The following is an 18,725-nucleotide window of genomic DNA, read 5'->3' on the forward strand; positions in this document are numbered from 1 at the left end:
CTAGGTTCGTCCAATTTCTCAGTCTTTTGGTTTGACAACTCCAATATCTTATTGTTTTTCCTACAATAAAGTTCATTCTGGCCGAGACACTCGTGTTCATCAGTTTTACGATGACCAAACTCTTCAGCTCAGCTCGGGTGCCCAGATTGTGGCGCTCCGGCTGAAGCATGAATTCCATAAGAAGTCAACAGCGGGCGGTGGAAAGGGCAGAATAAGATCTGGTGCGCTTATAGGCGGATGACGTTTGTGAGGCAAGGCAACCCGAAAGTCTATAGAAAGTCTCCAGTTGCGGCTCTGTACGAGTCAAAACAGCTGATAGCAGATAATCTCACCGCTGGGCTCGATCACTTCTTTGCGACTTCTTCGCACAAAATTCCAGACGATAAGCAACCAATCAAAATACCTATATCCTAACCCGAGAGCTCTTCAACGGCTGCGGTCGAGTCGTAATCTGAGCGTGTTGACTCGGATTGGCTCGTGGGACCCCTCCTTTCGAACGTCTCGAGCACAACGCAAATAAACGGAATTCCACCAGTTTAAACTGGAAGCCCGTTACCATGATCCTCTGTCGCTCCTCATCAAATAGCCACACGAAGGCTTTTCTTTGATCTTTGAGCCGATTTCTCGTGCAGAAATGGTACGAAACAGCAGCGAACTCGAGGGCGACGAGGGCTTCCGAGTCCGCCAGTCTACCAGCCCGCCCATTATGGAATGGAGAGACCAGAATTTCAGGGACATAAGGGAAGAAATACACAGTGCTATGCATCAAGGGAATGACGAGAATTCGAAATTTGTTACGAAACATCAACTTTACGAGATATGGACACTAGCACGTCTAGAATCGTTTTGCCGGATGATCGAACCATTCATCAGCGAGACACAAATCGCAATCACCATCGCTCGCCTACGGACAGACTTGTTGAGAACATTGTCAATACTCGTTAGTATTGTTTGGGACGGATGGCAGCGATTTCCTCAGATTTTCTTCGATAGTCGATACTCGAAAGCTGGCGAACGTGTCGATCGGATAATCAAAATCTGCGACGAGGAGATTCTGCGACAAAACGACTATCTTGGTAGTCAGTTTTGGGCTCGGGAGTTTATAGGTCGACGGAATGCCTTTTTTCCTATCACAATCAAGCACCGAAGAATTAAGGATTATCCAAGCGGTCGACGATTGCCTTTTATTCTGCCACGAAACGAAGTCGAAGTGCTAGGGTCTGGTGCTTCTGGCACGGTGACTAGGGAAAAACTTGCGCTCCTTCAATACAAGCTTGATGGAACTGCTCAACCGGTGAGTCATGAGATTTCCTGAACTTCTGAAATGTCAGACTAACGAATATAGATTGTCAAGCCCGTTGCGCGGAAAGTTTTCATCGGCGGCGGAAGAAACTTCAAAAAGGAGAAAGAAAACCTTCTCTTATTACAAAACGCTCTTTTGAGCCACGAAAGAATAGTACCATTCTTGTCAATCGTCTCAATTGGAGTCGAATACAACATATTTTCCGAACTAGGGGTGATGAATCTGGGCGAGTTTTTGGGTGGTGAATGGTATCAGTTCCAAACGGATCCACCTAGCGCGGAACACCTATTCAACGAGTTCACTGGTATTGCGGACGCCTTGAGAAGTTTACACGAAGTCATGTGGATACCCAAGAGCGACAATTCGGAGGCTAGTATAAAAGAGTTAAGAGGACGAATCCTATGCTGTCACATGGATCTGAAGCCGGAGAATATCTTGATTTATCGGCATCCAGACCATCCTCTCGGAGTATGGAAAATTTCCGACTTCGGTATATCGCGGATTAAAGAACTTGGAAATGATCAAGAAAACCAAGTACAAACGCATATTACTCCGGACGGCTACTTGGGGATCCCAAAGCTAGGGAATTTAAGAAAGAGCCCAAGAAACCTCACAGCGCATACTCACGCAGCAAGAAATTCGGGCTCTTGGACCGCTCCAGAATTTCACTCTTCTCCGCTTGATGTTGGCCGTAAGAGTGATGTGTGGCCCCTTGGATGTATACTGGTGCTACTCTGCGCTTTATCGATTAGCCCACTAGAGTTAAGTGGTTTGGAGTCGGATCTCGATAAGTTGTGGAAGACGAGTGACTATGACGTACAAAATGGCGATCGGTTCTATAGAATTGGCCAGCGGGGAGATGTTATCCTAAATCCATGGGTCAAAACTTGGACGCAGAATTTATCACACCACACAAGCGGCGCTACTTACCTGAAAAACTGCCAAAAGCTCATTTTGTCGGCTCTTGAAATCGACCCAGTGCGACGAATTTCCAGTACTCAACTTCATAATGGCTTGGACCAGATCTTTGAGGCTTCAGGGAGAGTAGACCCTCCTATGGAGGATAATTCGAAGAGCAGCCACTTAGATGTTACTCCACCAGTTGTCAAACCATCAAGCACTGAGACTAACAAGCCTCCAACCGTGAAACATGACGGCTCAGAGGAGTCTACAAGTCTCTCTATTCCAGTCATCAATGAGCCGGCAATTTCATGCTCTGAAACGTGGAACACAAATCGACAGCTCGACCCCAAAGGAAAGATGAGAGCAGTTTCTTCTCCTTTGGAACAACAATATCCGCACCAACCAAGCCCACCTGGGGCTCTTTCTAGTGAAAAAGATTCAACCAAAGAGCCTCATGAAAGCCACTCAGCTATAGCATGCTCTCGATCGTCGGCTGGAACGTCTGCAGATTCTCCTGGTTCAAGAAGATCAATCAGATCTACCGAACACGTCGTCGATAGTGTTAATGATTTAGTTCAGGCTTCACAATCCCATTTTGAAATTCGTAAAACACATCCAGGTACAATCAAACATACACGAACTCTCAATAGCGGCAAAAGTAAGAGGTTCTTCCTCGAAGACGACGAGAGTACGACAAGTCTGCCTGCCAGTCGACAAGATGTTAAGCGGGCTGGCAAAGCACAAACTCCTATAGGAGTTCCACCAGAACGCGTTTTGACCGAGCCAAACAAAAGAACACAACCTAGACTCACTCCTCACAAGACAAGTAACTCAAGCCCGCCAGTTCTGTCAAATATGGTTCCGTCAGCAACTCCTTTTCACTCTACAATCACACCAATGCGGTCACAGAGAGCCTCTCTATCAAGGGTCAACTCTATGCATTCCTACCACGGGTCACTTCATTCTGCATGGAACGGATCCAGCATCACAGATGGCTCTTCGAGACTTAACGATACCGGTATCTCTTTCCGAGTACCGCTGGAGCTAGGACGAATTTCAGACGTATTGAAGTGTGTCATTCCCTCCAACAATGAGTACGCAGTTTTTTTATCGCTTAAAATCATGGTTGTCTGTCCACTCTACGACGATGAGCATCAGGGACTTCCAATCGAGTTGCCAGAAGGATGGAGTTCCTGGGTCTCTGTATCTGCTGCTGGTAGCCATATACTCGCAAGAGGCCGCTTGAGTTCTACTCACAAGACAGCTGTAAGTCAATCACTCATACCGCAAAATCTCGTACTAATCAGCGTATATAGTTCAAGTCTTTTGAGGTTCAAAGCCTTAGCGAAAGAAGGATCACTGTCATTGATGGAGCCACACTACAGGGAACCCATTATGAAGATGGAGTCATCTCTCCGGACGGGTATATATTATACCAAGATCAGAGTTCTATTATTCTTACTCGATTAGGGTAAGTACTGCTTTTTGGTGTCTCTAAGTTTTCTGATACTAAAAGCTTCACAGAGGAAATCCGAGAACACTTGAAATGGTCCCAGGATGCATAGTCAAACGAACTTGGTTCAATGCTCAAGGATCATGGGCGTTCGCTTGGTTTGTTGTCAATGGTCGTGAACATTCCATTAAGACATGGAACGTCTCGAATCCTGAAATATATTATGTCTTTCATCACCCCTTGGTATGTTATCAGCATTGTACCAAGACTCAGCGCTGACGTAAATAGTCCAATGATGTTTACAATGGCGTTCCCATTCATTCAATCGTTAGCTTTCCCGAGTCACGTTCGCTAGTTCTATGGAAGAACTTTAATGCCATCATGGTGGTCCCAGAAATACCCCGTCCCCATAGTGTCACAGAGCTGCATAGTCTGAAGAAAGATCTTCGGGCGCTAACAGTCAGCCCAATGGAGGACGGAATAATATATATTAGAAGCAAACGAAAGCGGAAAAACTTGCTCTACTACCCGCTTCAAACAACCCTCTACTACAAACCTCTTCGATTTACTTCAGAAGGAAGTATTGTTCTTGGCAAGCATAGAAAATGGAGACTCAGAGACCACTTCCAACGAGGAGATTGCATTTCGGTATCACATCAGGAGAATGACACATTTCATATTTTCATAACTCATTGTAATGGCGCAGCGGAAAAGATAGTGTTTGATCGGAGTACATTTTGAAGATACCCCTTACATAGATACATCGGCGTTGTTTCTACACTTCGACTCCTGGGTGTTGCTCCTTCAGCGCTAGATTTTGGAGCGCTTTGTTTCTGCGGCGTTTGTAAGAAATATAGGACCATGATCCTACGGTCAGGATAGTTAATGGCACGGATAGAGCGATAAATATCCAGAATTGATTTGAAATTTCAAAGCCGTCTCCATTTCTGCCGGTATATGAGAATAAATTCATTCCAAGTAAAGACTACTATTGTTGTTAGGATATTGCTTTTCGTGATGTCAGTGAAGGGGCATACCGAAATAAAACTGGCAGGTAGATATATCAAGGTCACAAGTGTTACAACTCGCACTGTTGCACTATCGTCGACAGTGTCTTTTGTCAAGGTAAGCATGTTATGATTGATGTCCACAGATGTTGCTTGATTCTTCAAGTTCAACGTGACAGAAAGCTGCCAAAATCATCAGTAAGTTCTACAATTATGAAGATAGCCTCAAGCTCACGACGTCTTAAAAAGAAAGATCTTACCAATTTTATCAATCCAGATACTCTAGAAACAAGAAGATCCGAACTAGTGCTATGTCCTTGATACTTCGAAGCAAAGTTCCTTAGATTATTCGAAAAAGCCTGACGGAGCGTCTCATCGTAATGACCCTCCGCGTAGAATTTATCGGCCAGTTCCATCAAGCTGCACACGACAGAGTGGGATGTTTCAAACCTAGCCTTGAGAGGAAACAGCCTCTCTTGGAGATATTGCAGTTGCGTCAATGTTTTATAACCATCCTTATAATCTTCGGGTCTCGAAAACTCGAGCGTGAGAGCCTGATCCGCCTGCAAAAATCAGCACTCGGTACAAATTACGTCTACCGCATATCTCTCACAATTTCTTCAAATTCGTCGCTTAACGCTTTGAGATACCACCGCCAGTTTTCAATATAAGAGGATAAAGCAAGAAGATGTAGTTTCGCGCAACCGGAGGAGTTTGTAAAATTGCTTTCACCCAAGATAAGGGTCTGTAATCGTTGTTGTAAAATGGAGTTTGGCATCGGATGGATCAGAATCCAGAGATTTCCGTCCGAGTTGGGTGTAAATCTGTGAAATACCACAGTCTGACGAACTGGCCATGAAGCTGTTCTTTTTCCCGAAGTTTCTTCTATGTATACCATCATATAGCAAATGTCTGTTGCGACTGTCAACAAATTTCCTTTGAGCGACATGAAGTCTATGTTTTTACCATATGATCCATCTGGTCGATATGTCACTGACGTCCTACCAAGACCAGCATCAGAGTCCTTTGGCTTATTCCCCAGTGCCAAAAGCAAGTCTAGAAATTCTCCCCCAATGGAGTAATGGGTGCAAATTTTGAGCATGCATTCTTCCGTAATTTTAACGGGGTCTAACGAAGTTTGGCTGTGTAGTGATCTACTGTCAAGTCAGCATAGTCTGCTAGCATGAATAATCCTGGTAAATTTAACATTATTCTTGTATTGGGTACTTCTTCATATTCCAAATGATTCTCTACACATTGAGAATCCGTGTAAATGTCATGCGAGACTGCTCTACGCTGATCGTCACCTGCAAAAGTTAACTTTGGCTTTTGCAAAGGGACACGAACTAACCTCTCAAATCTGTGATTGCCACCTCCAAATCCAAGGAGTCTTCAGAAAATATTCTAGAACGGCACCTCGATAATCTATCTTTATAAGATTGAATATTCACAGCAGCAGGCTCAAGAATGACGTTTTCAGGATATTGTCGCCAACCGTTGAAAGCAAATTCATCATCTAGACCACGCTTCGTGCCTTCGGAGAGGGATTTTTCGTCACTCATCGTGAGGATATACAGAATAGAGTCAAAAAATTGATCAGTAGCTGAATTCCTGTTTGAGCTGAGAATGTTGAAAACTGAGACCGTCTGAGATGGCGAGGCTGTGCTGTGCGCTTTTTGGGCACGGGTTGAATGCAAGGCGTTCCGTCCGCCATCCAGTGATATTTCACTCATAACGCCACTGCTAATGGAGAGGTTATGTAATTAGTATGCCTGCTCTGATAAGGAAATTCAGGCTTCCCGTCAACATTTTGTATAGTAGAGGCTTCATTAATTGCAATGTCTTCAGATGCGTGGAGCAGATAGAGAAGTATTCTGGTGATGCCACGGAATAATTTTGAGTATTTTTGTTGTTCTACCTCAACCAACTTTAAGAGGCTAAGCTTCCCTCCAGAATTTCAGACCATAATTACTGTCCAAGCGCTGTTTATTGCTGCATTAAAGGCCGTGGGCCGTCTCTATTCAGCCTCTATACATGAATAACGTGTCCAGACTCCCGGATAGATCTACAGACAGATTTGTCTTAATTGAGTTCAGTGTTGAAGACAGATCGAGAAGACTTACTCAAGCTCGTCCTGCACAGAAGTAAGTCGTTATGAAGTATATCAGTATCAAAGTAAGACTCACCTTTTCCATCTTACGCGGAGCGTAAAAGAAGAAACGGTCTGATTTGAGCTATTAATCATGTTAGAAGAGCCGCTAAGAATCGAAATCCGCATGTTGCAAGACTGCTTCGTACAAAAACCTTGATTTCCTTCCCAAATAAATCCTTCAGAAATTGTGCCAATTTATGCTTGTGAATATATCCCGTAAGCTCAGCACCAACAACCGTCTTGACTTCGCCAGTCGAGTCTGCCATGATGCCTTATGATTCTCGAACGGCAAGTGAACTGCGGCGACGAGGCTTTGGGATTCAGAATCAAGAAGAACCTGTCGATCAAGACGGCTCATCCCTCTTTATGTCTTGCCTGATTTCGACAAGGCTGGCGAGAGCTTACCATGTGGCACACCAAAATGGATTATCAGTGTGGTTGGAAGCAAGGCTGCAGCCAATGTGACAACACGGTTTCTCAACGAGCCGCAAATGAAACGCCATGGAAAAGCCACAATATTGTTATTCAGAATGAGGTGTGCGCGATAGCTTGTCTCAACTCAACAAAAAGATGCGTCGGCCCCTAGAGCGCGAGACACGATGTTATATGCTCCAATACAGCTCGAGGAGAAGAGCGCACTGTCGCGAGCTGGCCGCAGTATATCCGCAATAGTGCTTTCAACGATGGAGTCCCCTGCGCGAGACCAAGAAGCATACGTACCGTCTTCAAGCTTACGTAGTTTTGGCTCCGAGGAAAGCTATGGTCAAACCCCGCGCCATGAGACTGACTTGTCAAATCAGACTCAAGAGTCTGAGGCTACCACGAAGGGTATTCTTGGGGAGCGTAACCATAATGGTGAAACCCAATTAGGGCTTCCACAGACAGATCATGGGAGTGACAGTCGTTCTGTCCACTCGATCGGTCAATATAAACAGATAAGGTAGTAAATTATGAGTGTGTTGATTTTGAGAATGCTGAAGCTAACGATTTCTGTGAACAGTCAGGATCTAAAGAATTGGCAGATATTCGTAAGTGTGCTGGCGCCATATAAGCGACAAGGCATTTGATAACAACTTCGTAGTTCATTGTAATCTCTGGCACAATAGGTTTAGGCCTTTTCGTTGACACAGGTGAGATTTTGCGCATTGCCGGTCCAGGAGGAGGTCTTCTGGCAATTTGCGTTGTTGGGATTGGGGTTATATTACTCATGGCTGGAGTTGCCGAAATGATTAATCATTGGCCGATCTCAGGTGCTTTGGTCGAATTCGTCCGGACCTTTGTAGATAACGAGTTAGGGATTGTGCTTGGTATTGCTTACTGGTATGTCTTACAAACAGAGTAGAGATGAAGTCTTTCTGAAGTTGCCTTGTTGACTTGACTAGGCTTGCTTACTCGATTACCTTCGGTACGTTACTCTCGGCGCTAGTCGACCTTGGCCGATATTGGAATTGGCCTGGAATATGGCAGGCTATGGCTTTTTGTATTGGGTCGCCGATACTCATACTGTTCATCAACATCAATGGTGTTTACGTGAGTATGAAATTGCGTTTTGAAGCCCACTAACAATAAACAGGTTTATGGATTCATTGAAAGTATAGCTGGAGCTATTAAGCTCCTTCTTGTCTTCGGATCCCTTATCACAATGTTTGTGATTAATAATGCAGGTAGATAAAATCTTCTCCGATTCTAAAAAGAGATAGCTAACCGCTCAGAGCTCGAAGGAGAGCCGAAGATTGGAAGCAAATGTTCGAGCGCAAAACTTTCCTTTGCATGCGAAGAACGATTTAGCTAATAATGCGTAGACATAAGTCAGGGGTTCCAAGCAGATTCAAGAATTACCACATCTCCATTTGTCGCAATTCTGTATTTTGGCCCGTTGTTTGTTGTGTGAACAAAGCTCACAAGTTTAATAGTGCAGGAATACCAATTGCAACTTATGCTTATGCTGGTGTCGAGATCGTAGCGGTTACGGCCCTAGAAGCGAAAGACTCAAAAGCTGTTCGATGGCCAGCATATTGGGTGCCGCGTATCATTTTCGTCACATACGCCCTGGGCACCCTAGGTTTTTATTTAAATGTGTCGTGGGAGAACCCACTGCTTCCATCAATATCGAAAAGAGCGACAGGCGGGACTACCACGGGCGCATCTATCCTCATCATTGCCGCTAGAAAATCAGCAATCCCTCATCTCGCAGGGTTTCTCAACGTCACGCTTATATTGACAGTGTTGAGCTCTGCCAATACTGCCTTGTATGTGGCGTCAAGAACATTGTACGGCCTTACTAGGGAATTTCAAGTAGAGCAAAGGGCGGTGTTTTGGAAAAGATGGATCTCAGAACTTGGAACCACGCATCATACCAACAATGTTCCAATCAAAGCAGTCCTCACGTCCTTTGTTCTTTTTGGCTGGCTTCCAGCTGTGCATATCGCTAGATCAGATCAATCGGTGGGTAATCGAAACTCTAGCTTCCGGGATTTTGTGCTAAGAAAGACAGTTCCAAGAAATACTTAGCGGTATCGCAACGGTATCTGTAGTTCTTGTTTGGTCAGCTCAGTGCCTTGCCTTTATCCGCTATCGAAAATGGTGCGTGTTCAACTCTTTCCGGTTGTAAACATAGCGACGTTGGGGCAAAACTTACACATGCTAGGTTAAGCAAGCACCCAAACGATCTTCACACACAATTTGAAAAGTTCTCATCAAAAGGACTAGACACCGGCTATCTATCACATTTTCAGCCTCTACCCGCTTATCTTGGACTTATTGGATGTCTTGTAACGGTGGTTGGATTTAGTACCGCGAGCTGGTGGGAGGGCGGATCGAATGCGACAAGTGTTCTCGCGGCATTTTTGCTCGTAAGCAACCAATTAAACTGCTGCCGGCTCAATATCTGACATCTTAACACAGCCGGCTCTTCTTGTCTTGTTTTGGACATGTCTAAAGATTGCCTCACCAGATCCTACCTTTAGCTCCTTCGGGTTTGGTGTAAATTTAAGTGGTGATTTTTCCGATCTGCGAGATGTTATTACAAAGCTTGATGGCATGATCTGTAAGCCAGAGCCAGAGCCAGCGTCTTTGGGCTCGCGGAGTGGAGGTTGGGAAATTCCCATTAACAACAGTCAGGCGATGCACTGCGAAGCTAATTCTCTCAACAATGAACTGCAAAGAGATTCGAATGATTCGCATCGGACTGGCCCTGAGCCTGTCTGAGATCTGAGGATAATGGTAGAGGTTATTGACACTAAAATATATAAACAACCTTTTCTTGTAGACCAATACATCTCATTGTTAACAGTCAACTAGCTTGATATTAATGCATAGCAAGAGATAAAATCGAATACCAGAATAAGCGTTGAGAAGTGACGACATGTATTGATATAAAACACCTTTTGGATTAAGAATAATTGAGGGACTGAGAGATTGTCGTTGGGTGGTTGTCATGTGTGCTAACTAGCGGAGCCTCATAGATGACAAGATAAGTGTCAGTCACCTGCCCCCTAATCCTCAGAAAGAATAAGTTGACTCCGGATAGAGCTTAAGAAGGCGTTATTGGTTAGAAGGAATTGACGGAATATCTAATAAGGCGCCAAATTAATCCACTAAATACGCTATCTTTTGTCAACTTATCGAACAAGTATCGTATTTCGACTGACACTTATCTTTTTCACAGTGAGGGAGAACATATACAAACAGTCGCATCTCCCGTGTGTGCGTAGGCACCGTGCAAATCTCAAAAAAAAGCTTTAGGTATTGCCTAATAGATTTAGGGTAGGTATTAGTAGACTCGAAAGTTCCGAATTTCAAGGTATGTATGAACCACTATTTCGAATTGACGTTCTAAAAAAAAGTTAACTACTTACTCAGTGGCTTCAAAGCTTTTCTGAGACGTAGTTTTACCTCGAATGACCATTAATACTTCCCTGGCACCGTCAAAGCAAGCCTATCAAGCACATACCTCCCCGCCGCAATCGGCTCAAACTTCGACGGATTCTCCTCACTCACACAAGACGGCAACGTCTCAACCTTCTCATCATAATTAATCGAGAAAAACAACGGGATACTGTATCTCTCCCTCTCCGTTCGATTAACTACTCGATGCACCGTACTCTTGTATTTCTCATTCGTCCAGCGCATTAGGAAGTCTGCTACGTTGACCACGATACCGCCCTCGACTGGTTGCGCACTTATCCAGTGTCCGTCTGGGGATAGAACTTCGAGACCTGGATTCGAGTCTTGCAGGAGGAGTGTGAAACATTCGTAATCGGTGTGTGCTCCAAGCCCGATTTCTTCTTCGGTGTTTAGTTCTGAGAGCGGTTTGGGATTCGTGCTTGGTGGATAACGAATAAGACGTGCTATTCCGCCAGGGTGGGTGGTGAGTCGTTCGAAGTAGGTTTCTGGGAGGGACAGGGATAGAGCGAAGAGTCGGCAGATGTGGCGACATAGTTGTAGAATCTGCAGCTATCAGTCTGGTGAAGTGATGATCAAGGTTGAAAGGTACGTACCTCGCCGTAGTATTCAGCAATGCCTTTGTAGAACCCAGGAATCTCATCTTCTGATGGCCATTGATTAGGACTCCCCTTGCTACTTCCATCAAGCTCTACATAAGCTCCATCACCACCCGTCGGATCCAAGCCCGCTTCATAGCCCCAATTGAAAGCTTCTTTCGTTTCCTTCTCTGTAGGATCCCCAACTACAGATGAAAAAGATGCTGGTTCATAGCCACGGAATTGATCGGATTTCTTCATATGAATCGCATCTTTTGATTCTTGAGGTAATTCATGGAAGAATCGCGAAGCCAGCTTCAGCGCTGCGTCGCAGGCGTCCTTGCTAATGCCATGATTAGTGATGTAGAAGAACCCAACTTTGGTGCAGGCTTCGTGGATTTCGTTTGCGACAGATTGACGGTCTTCGAGAGAATCGGAAAAGGATCGTGTCAAATCGATGATTGGAATTGTGCGAAATGAGTTTGTTGCCGTCTTTGCTTTAATCCGTTGTTGGAGGTATTCTTGAGCCTTAATAGCCTCGGCCATCATGGATGGGGAGACGCTGTGACCACCTGAGGTTGATTGACTGACCGCCGCCATCTTGGCAATGTATACAGTAATTGATTTTGAAGAGACAACGAGAAACCAAGGAAATGTTCAACTTGGCAAAGTTTCTGGGGCGATGAGAAAATGCTTCTTTTGATTACAACAAATCGTTATCTTTGCTCCATTTGTTTTGAAGCCATCTTTGATCACAGCGGGGATCTCAAAAATGGGGAACATCCTCAAGGAAAGTCGCCGTATTCCGATCTCCTACACCATAAACGACGACGACCTGTTCATCAAAATGATAATTGCGCCAAGTATAAACAAAGATGGATGGCGAACAGCTTCTTTCTGAGTTCTGCGAGAGTGCCTTCTGACTGTGTACGAATCGGCTCCCTTTAACCATCAACAACGGGCATCTAATGCGCTTCGAGAAGGTGTCCGATGCAATGGTAAGGCAAAGGTCTAGTCTTCGAGACCACTGTGCTTACTGTGGAATAAAGAGGCCCTCTTTGATGTCATATGTGCTGACATCGTATAAATCCATGCGACACGAAATACCATTTTCCCTTTCCTTTCACCGAGGTAGAATGCCGATTCTTCTCCATAAGCTCACTCGACCGTTCCGAGTGTTCGCGATTATTAAATTTTCGGGTCTACCAAGAGCGAAATGACTTACTCATCAAGTGCATGAGTGCCTAGGATGTTATTTCATTTTATACCCTGCTCCGGCATTCATACCATACCAAGGAAATAACGTCGTTTAACGAGCGAAACGAGCCAAAAGCAGTATTACACTCACCGTCCTGACTACCCATCGCTAGCCTCGCATTAGAATCCACATACAGCTCAAAATCGACGGATCAGTCCGTCTAACCCGTTAATCTCGATACTGTTCTCCATGTTGTTCGTCAAGGGAATTTCAAATTCTCAATGAACTAGTGCAGGAACCCCTCTCGCGTTTGTGCTAAGCTCAGAACTAACACTTTCTCCGGCGCTGAATTCCAGAACCTCTGGATTACGTGAACGATGAGATAACTATGTAACTCAGTCAGCTTAATGCAGAGTAGAGAATATAAAGGTAAGAAGTTTGCTAAAAAGGTTGGTCATTCAGTTTCATCATGTCTTCCAAAATGTACATCTCCTCTCTCATAGCGTCAACGTTATTGCTTGCTCCTGCAGCAGCAAAGAATTGTAGGAACTTTACAGTTCCAGTAGATATTTCTGCTCGAACTGGTGTTTTTAATCTTGCAGTTCCTCAAAACAATCTGGATATTCCGGATTTAGTGCTTAATATCACGAAACAGGGCCAGAACTTTACAGATGTTGTATTAGAAGGATACAAGACGACTTCTGGAATTTACAATATCAGTACCCAATTTTGTACTCCTTCGGAGGACAATAGCACGAATCCAACTGTTCAAGTTCTCACTCACGGGATTGGTTTCGATAAAGCGTAAGTTCTGTATGGAGAGTTTACTGCAATCCCTAACATGTGTAGGTACTGGGACTTGCCACTCAACGACTTCAACTACAGCTATGTTCAAGTTGCTACTGATGTGTTCAAATATCACACCTTGAGTTTCGATCGTCTCGGGGTTGGAAAGTCATCGCACGGAGATCCAGTGAACGAGATTCAAAGCTTCCTGGAAGTGGAAGCAACCGCAAAGCTGACACAAATGCTAAGAGCCGGTACCTTTCCCGGTGTCAACCACACTTATAACACCGTGGTCCACGTTGGACACAGCTTCGGATCTGCTCAAACCTACTCCTTAGTTAACAAATACCCGAGTATCTCCGACGGAGTAGTCCTCACAGGCTTCTCCATGAACAGCTCCTTCATCGGTCTCTTCGCAGCAGGCAACAATCTCCAACAAGCCTATCTCAACCAACCTCTCCGATTCAGCAACATCAACGGCAGCCAAGCCCAGAATCTTATCGACACATATGCCACAAACCTCTTCGATTACCTTGCCCCATTCGATCTCGGTAGCCTCCCCGAGCCGCAAAACACACCAAATGGCTACCTCGTTCCCGCCAATGCGGCCGCAAACAAATATCTCTTCCTGAAACCCCAATATTATGACCCTGCTATCCTTACGCTCGCGGAACAGACTAAACAACCAGTTACCATTGGCGAACTCCTCACGCTTGGTAGCGTGCCTATGATGAACAATTTCGCTGGCCCAGTCCTTGTGATCAACGGAGGTACGAAATCTGAGTACAATTTCTGACTGACACTTTCACTAACTCGAAATTTAGATGCCGATCTCCCATTTTGCGGCAGTGATTGCCTGAATACCGGAGGCGTAGCACCGTCGATTGCGGCGATGGTATCGAAAAATTTCCCGAATGTGAACGGGACTAATTTTGAGTCGTATATCCAGCCCAACACCGGACATGGAATTAATTTGCATTATAATGTTACAGCTGCGTATGGGGTTATTAATGGATTTTTGAACGGGAAGGGGTTTGGAAGTAAATAGGTGGGAAAATTAGGATCTTGTGGTAATTTAAAGAGTGGTGAGAATATTAATAATTAATCCTTGAATAGAAAATTGAAAAGTATAAAAGTGTCCATCGTAATTATCTTGGTCTTTTATAAATCTAATGTTCATGGACTCTAAGTACCATTCCTCAAGGTACATAAAAAGGTTTTAGTGAGGCTTAGAAGTAACCGTTCAATTCCACACTTTAAATTCCATCTTCGATTTCATTAGTCTCCTTAATCATGCAAGTAAATCTTGACTCCATAATATAATATCAACTTATTATCCTCTCCTTCCACCTCCCTGGAGACCTTCTTGGCGACCCATCAGCGCGCACCTTCCAATTCCAAATCATCCCTGTAACCCCCACATCCAACCCCCCAAAATATGACTCGCATACTGTAGCTTCCTGCACATCATTCCAACAACTCTCGAAATGCAACAAATCTTTTCGTTGGTGTGAAATAAGATCATGTGACCTGACATAACATGGGAGTGGGAAAATTTTTGAACGTCACGTGTGAATTGGTTGTTCGTTTTGGAACGGAAGAGGGAAGGGTTGAAGATAGGAAATCGAGTAAGAAAGATTGGTGAGAAGGATTGAGAAAGATAGATATTCGGAGAGGAACTGAGTTAAAAGGGAGATCATGAGGGTTAACCAAGGAGTCGGTACGTCGACTGATGCGTGTGATGAAATGATGACTGATGCGGAATAGCTGTTTCGCTGAAAGATAAAGTTCTCCTCGTCCCTTATGAATCGAGGCATGTGGAGAGATATCATGAAGTCAGTCCCCTCCCTACCCATATCTTAAGCCATCAACTAACAAGAAATAGTGGATGTCCGACCCCCTCCTCCAAGAACAAACCTCATCTCTCCCGCTCACCCACCCAGATGAATACGCGATGCAGAAATCCTGGCGGGTAGATAGGGATAAATTGACTTTTATCATTTGTTTGCCGCTAACTACCATACCCTCTCTTACACCGATCAGTACTGCGGACGAAACAACGACCGGACAAGTACGCAGTGGAGAAGTAGATACCCCAGAAAGAATGGTTGGAGATGTGAATATGTTTCTTTCCGACGATGATGAAAACGATGAAAGAGTGTTGGGGGAGTTGGAAATCATGATTGCGGAAAAAGAAATGAGAGGGAAGGGGTTTGCGAGGAGTGCGCTTGTTACGTTTATACATTTTATCAGGACGCATGTCTCGGATATCCTCTTGGAATACTCAACTCCATCCTCTCCAACGATAACAACCTCTTCAAACCCAATACCCGCAACAATACCCCCACGGAACAAATTGACTCTCCACGCCAAGATCTCACAAGAGAATACTGCTTCACTGGCGTTGTTTGAGAGTTTTGGATTTTGCAAGACGAGGGAGGAAGTGAGTTATTTTGGGGAGTGGGATGTTAGGTTGGAGGGATTTGGAGAAGGGGGAGTATCGGAAATAGAGGCATTGGCGGTTGGGGACGGGTATCAGGAGTTGAGGTATGTTGAGGCTTGAGAGAAGGGATGGAGGATGGATGAAGGGCAGGGGGAGATGAGGCGGTTGGTGTCAAGAGACTACGTGGAAGGTGTGTGGTTCGTTACTGTTCCCCTACAGTCTTCATTTTTCACTCACACAGTTATCCCTCTTTGTGCTGGGGCCTTTCCAGCTTTCTTAAATTTTTCGTTGTCTCATTGATGATGTTGGAGCTGGCGATTTTAAGCTGCTCGTCTGGTCTTCGCCAAGATATAATTTCGCGTACACTACAACATGAATCTCTGTGTCGACTGTTGTTGGCCTTTACCTCTTGCCGCCTTAAAACCCATCTTACTCCGGATTTTCTTTCTTATCGGTGTGCAGAATGGAAGTATCAACAGGTATCTTGATTTTGTCTGGAAGCACTGTGGGAGAGTTCATATAAGTTATAAATTAGAGAAACCCGGGGAAGACGAGGGATTGGATCTGTAAATTCAATATTCCCCTCGTAGCAAGAGGAATTCTATACACGGATGATCCCGACCTGCTCCACGTCGCAAGCAGCACATATTCCGACATCGAAGCTTTTACAAGAACACCCAAGTCTTCTGAACGCTCAAGCCTCGAGGTATTCAAGCGGCTGGACACGGAATACGGGACAGAAAGTCCCCGGCTCTACAAGCAACCATATTGGGAATGTTAGGACATGGCTTGCATTCTAAATTTCATAAGCACAGAACCATCAAAAGGATTAGACACCACGAAGAGACTTTGCGGATCACATACGTCCTTTGAATTGACCGCCTCTGTTATCGGTCGAGTACGCGCAGGCGTCATTCCAAGGGTGAATGTTGTTAGTGTTCATGTAGGTACACGATTCGTGGACTCGTCCTAAATGGATAATGTGTAAGTTGAAAGGGTAAAAGTGCTGTGATTCTATGCCTTTTCTGGTTGAGAGGGTGGCTTACTGTCCCCAATTGTATACCAAACGTTGTTTGCAACCCATACACCGTTGGCGTCCTTAGTCCAGGCAGAGCAGCCTCCGGCGAAAGCGATGATGGTAGGAATGAGGAATGTAGAAAAATGCATCTTGATGGAGTTGCTTGAAAGTTGATATTGATGGTTTAGAGAAATTGAAATCTGGAGGTGGTAGAAAGGCAGAGAGATGTCGTTGAAGAAAAAAGAGAAGGAACTCTGGATTATCATCCCCTTCTTATACCTAAATCTCTCGGAGAAGAAAGCGTAAGGTTACGTACCCATCTATCCTGAATTAGCTTTAAATTTATGCATACTACACCGAGTACCTACTATAATCCTAAGTCTCTGCACTTCATTTTCATTCGAGAGGTACCTGTAAGTGGACCATGAAGGGATATTATTTATGCTTCTTATTCCAGAGTTTTGGTAGAGTTTTTTACTGGCCCAATTACCCCATTTTACAGTCCACGGACTAAGACCTGTGGTATCCTTAGTTTACAGCCTACGCCACTAATTCGTGTAATAGGCCTCACCGAAAATAGGAGAGAAGATATTTGTCTGTTCGTCAGAAATGTGTGAAAGCGAGCCGAGATATCGGAAAAGCGACCATATCACATGAATTATCTAGTAAATATTGCGAAAGTACCAATGGCAGTGGCCAAATCGCGTAGAAAGGTGTTGCCTAAATGAACCGGAGCAGTAGACAGTACCAATAGCATTATCCACCCCGTCTAATAAGCCCACATGGCTTTATTGGCGAATGAAAACACACCGCAAAAGAGAAACTCGCCAGTAAGATGGCGAGTACCGTAATTTACAAGCAGAGTATTTCGTGGAGTATTAACTTTGTAAGATGCTACGTTAATGCTCAAGTCATGGGATGGAAAATTGGTAGATTCTAGTCGTATGAGTCATGAGAACTAACCCCCCACCTAACTACAATCCCACCCCTTCAAACATTCAGCCCAATCTCATAATTCCGACAATCAACAAAAGGACCCTTCATCCTATCCGCCGCATAAAAACAAGCTACTACCCATTAGCACACCCTCAAAACCCCCAATCTCCATCCCCATCACATCAGGCAATACATACTCCCTTTAAACATGCCCCCTTTAGCATCACTCCAATACGCGCAAACGTCGACCGATTTGTGTATTTTGTCGCTGTTCATCGTGGTGCACGATTCGTGGACGCGTCCTGGAAGAGGTATAAGTCTCGCGGATGGTGAGTGAGAGAGTGCGACTTACGATGTCCCATTGTATGCCAGTTGTCGTTGGCTACCCAGACGCCGTTGGGGTCTTGTGTCCAGGCTGAAGTGGTGCTGGTGAAGGCGAGAAGGGTGGGGAGGAGGAGGGTGAGGAAGTGCATTGTGAGGGGTTGAGGTAAGTGAAAGATGATGCTATGTAAATATGATGGGTGCTTGGTGCTTTAGGAGCTGGAAGTTGGGAGCTAGAGAGAGGTATCGATGAAGAGAAAGAGAACTCACTCTGGATTGTCTTCTACCTCTTATACTTGCATCTCGAAGGGGCAAAACTATAAGGAAGGTCACTTGCCCAACAATCCTGAATTAGCACTCTGTCATGAACACAACACCAAGCGTATAGAAAGTTTAATTGACAGTGGACGGTACGGTAGTTCCAATAACACCATCTAACCCGCGTAGTGAGCGCACGAGGCGTTGCTGGGTTGGTGGCTCATGAGAACACAATCCTTAGAACCCACGCCCCCCAACATGATCGTGAAAATGGTAATTCACTTTTCATCCTAAAAGTCAAAATACCGCCCAACTTACGTTAATCATCAAGTCTCAAGTTAAAGAGTGTCGATTCCAAGGTCTTCGTTCTCTAAAGAGATGATGGCGACACAATCCTATGATCTGTTATCCACGTGTAATTCTTCGATTTCTTTGTATTTCTATCAATCTATCATAACACTGCCAT

At 44.7% G+C, this 18,725-nt stretch overlaps 6 protein-coding genes across 6 annotated transcripts; 4 read left to right on the forward strand and 2 right to left on the reverse strand.

Moving 5' to 3' along the window:
- Positions 1-634: 634 nt before the first annotated feature.
- Positions 635-4,143, forward strand: GLAREA_07424 (Protein kinase-like (PK-like); the record flags this gene model as incomplete). Its single annotated transcript, XM_008082112.1, has 5 exons — positions 635-1,294; positions 1,346-3,472; positions 3,523-3,677; positions 3,731-3,902; positions 4,120-4,143. The coding sequence occupies 5 exons, from the start codon at positions 635-637 to the stop codon at positions 4,141-4,143; spliced, it is 3,138 nt and encodes a 1,045-aa protein (XP_008080303.1).
- A 291-nt stretch (positions 4,144-4,434) lies between these two features.
- Positions 4,435-7,084, reverse strand: GLAREA_07425 (Magnesium transport protein CorA, transmembrane region; the record flags this gene model as incomplete). Its single annotated transcript, XM_008082113.1, has 9 exons — positions 4,435-4,644; positions 4,697-4,849; positions 4,927-5,229; positions 5,280-5,820; positions 5,874-5,973; positions 6,018-6,409; positions 6,790-6,800; positions 6,853-6,900; positions 6,965-7,084. 9 exons carry the CDS (start codon positions 7,082-7,084, stop codon positions 4,435-4,437), a joined length of 1,878 nt encoding a protein of 625 aa, XP_008080304.1.
- A 333-nt stretch (positions 7,085-7,417) lies between these two features.
- GLAREA_07426 (uncharacterized protein) lies at positions 7,418-10,025 on the forward strand (the record flags this gene model as incomplete). Its single annotated transcript, XM_008082114.1, has 11 exons — positions 7,418-7,758; positions 7,819-7,846; positions 7,900-8,138; positions 8,201-8,348; positions 8,392-8,482; positions 8,531-8,563; positions 8,621-8,681; positions 8,732-9,263; positions 9,313-9,401; positions 9,466-9,670; positions 9,723-10,025. 11 exons carry the CDS (start codon positions 7,418-7,420, stop codon positions 10,023-10,025), a joined length of 2,070 nt encoding a protein of 689 aa, XP_008080305.1.
- A 699-nt stretch (positions 10,026-10,724) lies between these two features.
- Positions 10,725-11,899, reverse strand: GLAREA_07427 (Clavaminate synthase-like protein; the record flags this gene model as incomplete). The annotated part of the gene is made up of 2 exons (XM_008082115.1): positions 10,725-11,267; positions 11,318-11,899. 2 exons carry the CDS (start codon positions 11,897-11,899, stop codon positions 10,725-10,727), a joined length of 1,125 nt encoding a protein of 374 aa, XP_008080306.1.
- Positions 11,900-12,966: 1,067 nt separating this feature from the next.
- On the forward strand, positions 12,967-14,331 carry GLAREA_07428 (alpha/beta-Hydrolase; the record flags this gene model as incomplete). Its single annotated transcript, XM_008082116.1, has 3 exons — positions 12,967-13,301; positions 13,347-14,053; positions 14,108-14,331. The coding sequence occupies 3 exons, from the start codon at positions 12,967-12,969 to the stop codon at positions 14,329-14,331; spliced, it is 1,266 nt and encodes a 421-aa protein (XP_008080307.1).
- A 650-nt stretch (positions 14,332-14,981) lies between these two features.
- Positions 14,982-15,846, forward strand: GLAREA_07429 (Acyl-CoA N-acyltransferases (Nat); the record flags this gene model as incomplete). Its single annotated transcript, XM_008082117.1, has 3 exons — positions 14,982-15,003; positions 15,051-15,118; positions 15,169-15,846. 3 exons carry the CDS (start codon positions 14,982-14,984, stop codon positions 15,844-15,846), a joined length of 768 nt encoding a protein of 255 aa, XP_008080308.1.
- Between the last annotated feature and the right edge of the window lie 2,879 nt (positions 15,847-18,725).

This window comes from Glarea lozoyensis (genome assembly GCF_000409485.1).
Source record: "Glarea lozoyensis ATCC 20868 chromosome Unknown GLAREA16, whole genome shotgun sequence".
Taxonomy (NCBI): Eukaryota; Fungi; Ascomycota; class Leotiomycetes; order Helotiales; family Helotiaceae; genus Glarea; species Glarea lozoyensis.